Genomic DNA, 8,415 nt, shown 5'->3' with positions numbered 1-8,415 from the left:
TGTCTTAATATCATGGACTAATATGGTAGGGGTCCTCTAGGGTCGAGTAGCACAGCCTCCCGTATCACTCAAGCTGAGTACTCAAGGTGCACCCTTCTGTGGGCTGAGTACACCCTCCACTTGTAGTTCAGCCTTGACTGCTGTTGGCAGGTCAATGGGATGGATTTACCCAGGCCAGTCAGTTGCAAGGACTGGCTGTGACCACTGATCACCAACCTCCACCCTCTGTGGAGGATTAGCTGTGTAGGGGCAGGGAGGTGGTGCTCCAACATAGGCTATAGCTACCACTGGGTATGCAGGCTCTGGGCTTTCCCAGGTGCTACAGGCCAGAGACAGCTACCACCTATGTTCTGCCTGGGGCCACCCAGCCTGAGCAACAAAGCAACCTGCAGATGCCTCCTACTTGTGCTGGGCTTGGAGGTTTCCAGGCAAGCCAAACTATGATTCAAAGCTGGCTGCTGCTTGTTCCGAGCCTGAAGCTGCTTAGCCAGAGATATGGGCACTGGCTCTCACTGCACATGTTTTTAAAATTACATTTATCAGGGTAACATTGGTTAATAATATAATTTTCAGGCATACACTATAATTCAACATCTGTGCCCTCTATTGCAGGTTTGCCACCTGAAGTTGTTTCCTTTTGTTACCATATATTTGACCCCCTTACCCACTTCACCCTTCTCTTACTCTCTTTCCTCTCTGTTAACCACTATTCTGTTCTGTATTTTTTATTTTGTTAATTCATTTGTTACTTTTTGTTTTTATATTCCACATGAGTAAAATCCTGCTTTTGTCCTTTTCCATCTGATTTATTTCATCATATGCTAGTTCTATTCTTAATAAAAATATCCTTAACAGTACATAATTATAGGTAACAAAATCAAGCAATGTTGTAAGGTTATTCACTTAGGATTGTGAATATAGCAGCTACTATGGAATACTTCACATGCCATAATGTATACAAAGTTGAATTGAGGTCTCATTAATATATTGGATGGGACTAATGGTCTGGGAGCCAAACTTTGGTTATCCCTGTCAATAATCAGCTTGTAGCTTGAGGCATTTATTTAGTGTGCTTCATGGCTTCCTCATCTATAAAACAGGGTTATGAAAGGCATACAATATATATCTGTGGGATGCATATGGTGTGTAAAAAACAGTCTGGAAACTGCAAAATCCTAAACAATTAAAACTTATTCCTAGATAGTTAATTCTGGGCAGAGGACACTCTTTTTGGTCCTTTTAAAACAAGAATGAAGACTCAATTGGTGAATAAAAATCATCTGTCTTTCTCAAAGAGGTATTTAAAAGATCATGAAACCTCACTGCTGGATTTCTTTCTTTTACAGAAAATTACACATAATTTTAATATGTGATTAAAAAGATCACTAATCAGTGCTAAAAAAGAATATACAATAAATGATGCTATGATAAATTTGTATCTGTATCTTATAAATTTCAATTGGATAAGCTATATGCAAAAATTGAGTTGTACAATGCCTAGAGGAAAATATTAAAGAATATAAAACTGAAACTCAGAGACAAGACAAGTGTATGGTGGTTACCAGAAGGAAGGGGTGGGGGATGGTGGTTAAGGGGAGCCAAATATTTGGTGATGGAAGATGACTTGTCTTTGGGTGGTGGACACACAATGCAATATATAGATCATGCATCATAGAAATGTACACTTGTAACCTATATGACCCTATTAACCAACAGCACCCCAATAAATTCAATTTAAAAATAAAAATGTATGTAAAGAATTACATGTAAAAAGATATATTAGAAAAAAGTAAGTCATCTTCAAAGTCATGACTTTTTAAAGTAAAAACTCAAAAATTTTTATTGTGGCAAAATATACGTAACTTAAAAACTTCACAATTTTAACCATTTTAAGTGTACAACTCAGTAGAATTCAGTATGTTCATGTTATGTTCACCAACATTTTCAGAGCTTTTTCATCATACCAAACAAAAACTCTACCCAACAGGGAATAACAACCCTCCTTTCTCCTCTCTCTCCCAACCCTGGTATAACCTCCATTTTACTTTTTGTTTCTATGAACTTATCTATTCTCTACCTTATATATATGGAATTATATTTGTCCTTTTGTGCCTGGCTCATTTCACCTAGCATAGTGATATCAAAGATAATCCATATCGTATTAGCCCATGTCAGGATTTCACTTTATGGAAGAATAATATTATCCATTTGTATGTGCATATCATTTTTTGTTTATCTATTCATCTGTTGATGGACACTTGGTTTACCTTTAATTACTGTGAATAATGCTGCTATGAACATTGGTGTACACTCATTGCTGGATTTCTTAAGAGACAGAGTCTCTAAATCAATCATCTAAATCAGCAATTTTCAACCTTTTTCATCCTGTGGCATACATAAATCAATTAATAAATTTTGCAGCTTACCAAGAAATACATTTTTGCCAACCTGACAAAAAATAGGTATAACTTTGATTCATTCTCAACAGGCAGCTATAGTTGTATTGGCTGTTGTCATTTTTTATTTGAAAATCTAAAAGAAAAAAGGCCAGTGTCCCTAGTCAAGTATTGCATGTTTTAAAAATTCTGGTGGCACACTGGTTGAAAATCAGTAATCTAAACTGACATGATGACAATGATAATTTCAATTATATTGCACCATTTAAAAAGTACAGAGACTTCTGCCTCGAGTTTTATGTAGTTTATAACTCTGCTTATACTGAGAATTAGAAAAGTAGATTTTAAACATAGGTGCAGGCATGAGCGCACACTCAAGGGCATGAGAGCTCCTAAGAAAGACATAAATTCCATGCTTTTGCTGATTATTGGTGTAAAGAGGCTGAGAAGCCAAATACAGGACAACATGAAAGGATGCCAACTGGGAAGACAAAAGAATAGTGTTTGCAGCTGGCAAGGCAGCCAGGAATTGGGAGCTCCAAGATCCCAGAGACAGAAAAATAAGCCTGACACGTCACTCAAGATATTTGCTCAGTAAGATGCTTAGGAAAAAATGCTAAGTTTCCAAACATAAAATAGGTAAAAGTAAAGCTCGAAAGAAGAGAAATACTTGGCTGTCAGTTGGTACCCCTCAAAACTACTTTTTGGAAAACGGGGGTGGGGGACTACAAGATGGAGTCTTACAAAGACTGCTAACCAGGCTTGAATTCACTCAGTGCTGATCAGTGAGGTGTTCTCCTGGGCTGCCTGCCAGAATACCTTCTTAAATCTTCTCAAGTGGAAGATCCAGAATATCTATAAGTTTTAATATACAACGTCCAGCATTTTGTCAAAATTGACTAGTCATACCAAGACAGAGATAATAGAAACCAACAGGTAAATCAGATATTGGAGTTAACACAGACTTCAAAGTAATTGTGAATACCCTGACTGGTGTGGCTCAGTTGGTTGGGCATCGTCCTGCAAACTGAAGGGGTGTGAGTTGATTCCCTGTCAGGAAACATGCCTGAGTTGTGGGTTCAGTCCCCAGTTGTGGCACATATGATAGGCAACCAATGCATGTTTCTCTCTTTCTCATCCCCTTCCCCTCTCTCTCTAAAAAATATATATTTTTAAACTAATGGTGATTAAAATGTCCAAAATTTAATAATAAGAATTATACCAGACAACTAGAATCTGTAAAAATGAGCCAAATATAATGAAATTAAGTGCTCAACCGATGAGCTCTTTAACAGCAAATGTAGAGATAACTACAGAAAATATTGAGCTGAAAGATAATTTTATAAAAACAGTATACAATAATCAGTATCCTAAATAAGTTATACCTATTTGCTTTGAGTGAGAATAAATTTGCTTTGCTACTGTTTATTTTAAACAGGCAATTTATTTTAGAGGTAAAACAGAACCTTGAATTTCAAGTTAGAAGATTTAGGTTCAGGCCACATCTTCCTACTAGATACGTGAATTTGGTAAAGGTGGTTAACATCTCTAAACTAATTTCTTCCCTTGTAAAAAAATATACCTTGGTTACAGGGTTAAAAGAAAAAAAGGATATATTATCAAATTCTTCTATAGATACTGTACATATGGCATAAGGTGTCAGGATGGGTGGGGTAGGACAAAAGGGCAGCTGGACTACAACCAATCAATGGCTGGACTACAATCAAGATGGCGGCTGAACTATAACCCAGAAGAGATGGCTGATGTCAGACCAGGAATCACCAATGATATGCTGCTGCTTTGTTCACAAAGAACCAATCCTCAGCTCCCACAGAAAGCCAACCCAAAAGAAAACCCCACCATTTTTCCCTGCTGGGCTTGGAATTTTCTTGGCCCTCCTGCTATGCAGATGGAGAAAACCTCGCCCGGGAGCATGCAAATCCCAATAAAAAGCTTTATACTGCCTAAATTTTATGGCTGATTAGCATTTATTTCCTCAGTAGAGCCTAAAAAAAACCTTTCATAAGGTACTAACAGTCCTGTATATTGTTTTTCCCCTCTTCCTGGGTACATGGCCACGTAGAAATAACATTTTTTAGTATTTCTAGTGTATTCTGAAGACTATGCTCATTTCAAGTTAACAGAATGGGAGCACAAGTGATTTTTCTAGTCACCTTTAACATAAGACATTCTGTTTACCCTGGACTTTGGTTCTTTCCTCTTCCACCATGTAGGAATGCAGATGTAACAGTGACCCAGTATAGACCACTTAAGCAGGACAGCTGCTTAAGTAATGGCTGAACCTCAGACCTGACTGACTCATAGTACATACCTGCATTACCAGATGGACCAATCTGACCACCAGTCAGATGGGCCAGACTGTTCAGTAAGAGATAAATAATGTCCCAGGTTATTCAGGCCACTGTATATCAACATTTCTCTTACAGCAATTTAGCCTTCATGCCAGCTATTACAGCAAAAAACAAATGTAAATTACTAATCAAAGGCAACAAAATTAATTTCTTTAGCAAAACTACTATTATCCTGTAACACATATGCAGAAAACTCAATTATAAGTAGCTTTGAGAAGTGAGAATAACATAAAAGTTAATTTCCCTCTCACCCCCTAGTGTTCTGCTTCAAATCCCTCCAGAGAAAAGAAGCATTAAGAAAAGATTTGAGTTTATTTACGTAGAAGTTACTGTTGACATTAGGAAGCTGCTAGAGAAGACTGACAGAAGCAGAAGACATTTCAAATCAGAAAGAAAGAAATAATGAACAAGGAGAAACTGCAGTTGTAGTCCTAATATTTGGGGGGTTGGGCTGAAAAGTAAATACAAACAAGAGCCTATAAAAGGATCCAGGAGTCACTTAAAGATTGTTGAAAAGTATTTATTTGTATCTGGTTTTCACTGGCAAAGATTTTCAACCAGTATTTGAAGACTGTGGGAAGGAAATCAAGGTGGAAATACCAAAATGCCAAAAAGACACAGATGGGAAGAAAGAACCCAAAGACCAAAGAACCCAAGCTAATTGGTAGTGAAACAGTATGCAGCCAAGGTGGGGAGGGGCAAATAGGGATTTGGAATGGGGTCCAGAATTCCAGGTGTCCCGGAAATATTAGGAAGATATATAGGATGTCCCCACCCCCGCCCCACGACAGGTGTGAGTTGGGGGAAGTGACACATGGAGCAGGAACGTGCAGAGCTGTTTTGTACAGCAGCAGCTTTGCAGCTAACCTCTGGCATGGTCATTTAACATATCTATAACACTTAACTGGTTGCATAGATATGTTAAATCGCCATGGTCATGCTCCGAGACAGAGGGATGGAAGGGACTTCCACCCAAGGGTTAACAAGAGGGCAGGTCCCCTTGGCTACAGTGCTTGCATGAGAGCTTGGAGAAGATTGGCTCCATGACATGGAACCACACCTGCCCAGACTCACAATGGCAGCCCAGTAAACTTGGAATAATACAGGAATGCTGGCAGGTGTAACTGATTGTAGGAGGAGTCAGAAACAGGGGTACAGAGGAAGACTGGTGCAGGGATTTAAACCCAGACACGGCAGCCATTGAGAGGAGAACCCCACAGTTTTGGCCAGAGTGGGGACCCCCACAGCTTTGGTATAAGAGAATCACGCGGCTTTGGGGTGCTCCCTGACCACGTGGCCTAGGAAGCTGGAGAGACTTTGCCTGAAAGAAGGGTGAAAAGACTCTTGCCAATAGGCCACGAGAAGGTGCTGTATGATTTTGGATTACCTGGGGTCCAAAGGGGGAGATTCTGACAGCGACACAGCTGATAGTGCCAGGAGCCTGAATCTACTTATTTTCCTGAGATACGGTACCCCAAATTAGGGCAGAGGGAGAAGGAAGGATTGTGGGCATCTGTGGGTATCCTAAAGGACTTTGATATTTTAATGATGACATTAGGTCACTATTTTAAGTCTGTATAACTTTAAATAAACATTTCCTTTCCTTTTCACAAATCTCTGGCATTGGCAGACATCTTTCCTCTGGCGGCAGACAATGCAAACCTAGCGGGGGGTCCTAGCGGTAATAGTATATTGTACCCTCCTTGGCCCCGTTCTGTAACAGTAATACTATCTTCAGAGTATTCTTAACTCTAAGTAAGCATTCACAACTTTGGGAGTTGTTATTGTTGAGAGATCTCAGGAGGATGAATCACAAGCTAACCTTGGCTGGGCTGCTCTGTTAATAATCCACCTCTGGAAGCCACTCCTAAAGTTAATGCACCTACACCAGTTCAACTACAGTCCTGAGCCCTATACACATTTTCAAAGAAGTCGGCTTGGGACAACCGAAGTATTTTAAAAGCAGAACATTATGGTGCAGAAGTTCCTGTACAGTTAATGCTTACAAGTGGAATCATGCATCCCATTTACATTTCCTAATCACAGAAAACATACTTTTCAAGTATGCTGCAGTAGTGAGGTTCCCTCCTACTATCCTTCTAAGTGGACCCTGAGTGAAAATGGGAAGCAATGGGAGACAAGTTTATCCAGCTGGGCATAACTGCCACTGTTGTGAAATGAGAAATAAGGTTATTTTTCTCCTCATCGAGGTTGTAAAGTCAGAGGGATCTGCACTGAGAGTACCAACCAGTATAAATTCTTTTTCCTTTTGTTTAATGTTGTCAGAAAGGATCAGACATTGTACATTTTACAATAACAGGAGCATGAACAAAGCCTGTGAATATAAGGAAATATTCAATGAGAAACACTAAAACAATGTAACACATTGAAAATAAATACATATCAAGTTAAGCATCCATATTTTTAAAAATCACACACTAAATTCAAAGACTGTGTACATACATTTATTATTTCCTCACAACAAATTTATTACAAAGTGTTATAGAATACACATTTAAACTATGTTTTTTTCTTTCTTCTTGTGCTTCCCAGTTTCCCCTTCTTCCCAAACACAGATCTGGCAGTCACAAGGACTGGTTTTGTTTTCTCTCTGTCATCATCACTAGAGCTGCTGCTCATGGTGGCACCTCCATCCCTTACAAGATCAGGCTTCACTGTATTCTGCAAATTTGAACAGCTGATTTTTGCCTCTCCAGCTGCTTTTCCCTGCTGCATATTCATTAAAGATAAACACTCAGCATCCTCACCTGAGGATGCATCAGATGATTGCGAGAGGTAGGCTTCCCCCAAAAACCCACCACATTTACTCTCTCGTTTAGAATCTGAAAGCCTCATTCTTTTCAGGCTTGATGATTCTTTCCATTTATTTGCTATGCTTCTCTTCTGGGTCTTAACTTTTGCTTTATCAAGGAACTCAAATTCTTTCTCCATGGCAACAGAAACTGCTTCTCTTTGACCAGCTTCTTCTTTTTCTTTCCTCAGCATACATGTCACAGCTCTGTTAAGTCTCTGGCTCTTAATACCCTTAGCATCTTGTTTCTCCTGTTGAGCTAATCTAAAGAAAGAATCAATTCGCAGCTGGGTCTAAAAAAAAATAATAATAATAATAAATCAGACAAGTAAAGTTTCTAAACCAAATCTGAGAGTTCTACTTTGTTTACTAGTATTAAATGCCCATTTCAGAGAACACTAATTCATTCTCTCTCAAAAGCCAGTTCTCTCCCAAATGAATCAAGAACAGTAAATTTTAGTGTCTAGATTATACTTAATGCAGTATTATTCCTCCATAGACTTAAAGAGCATTTAAGACATTAATTATGAGAATTGCTTTGTACTGGACACTTCCTAGACTTGTTAAAAAATAAAAATAGCTCTAAAAGGATAAAATATTTAATTAAAACCACCTCAGTGTGCAATCCATTATTACAGTTTTTTTCAAAATCAGAATGAGTCAAAAGGACACCAAAGTCCAGCCCTAAGGGTGACATTAGAAAATGAAGGCAAAGTCCAATTTTTCTTTTATTGTTTTCTTCTGTTCTCATTAAATCATGTAAAAATGTATGTTACATGCCCTATAATAAAAGAGTAACTCTTCATCCTGAACTAGGAAAAGAGCTGCCATGATT

General features: G+C 38.6%; 1 protein-coding gene across 3 annotated transcripts in view; it reads right to left on the bottom strand.

Annotated features, from left to right (window-relative positions):
* Positions 1-7,025: 7,025 nt before the first annotated feature.
* Positions 7,026-8,415, bottom strand: part of LOC123807775 (basic immunoglobulin-like variable motif-containing protein) — an 82,453-nt gene continuing 81,063 nt past the window's right edge. For all 3 annotated transcript variants that reach the window (XM_045821822.1, XM_045821812.1, XM_045821811.1), the window contains one exon: positions 7,026-7,873. In XM_045821822.1, coding sequence (XP_045677778.1) covers positions 7,289-7,873 — 585 coding nt within the window. In that variant the 3' untranslated portion in view covers positions 7,026-7,288. The remainder of the gene's footprint in view (positions 7,874-8,415) is intronic.

This window comes from Phyllostomus hastatus, unplaced genomic scaffold, assembly GCF_019186645.2.
Source record: "Phyllostomus hastatus isolate PE091 unplaced genomic scaffold, TTU_PhHast_1.1 phas_scaffold_46, whole genome shotgun sequence".
NCBI lineage: Eukaryota > Metazoa > Chordata > Mammalia > Chiroptera > Phyllostomidae > Phyllostomus > Phyllostomus hastatus.
Note: the sequence above shows the minus strand (reverse complement) of the source record. Positions and strands in the feature narration are given on the sequence as shown.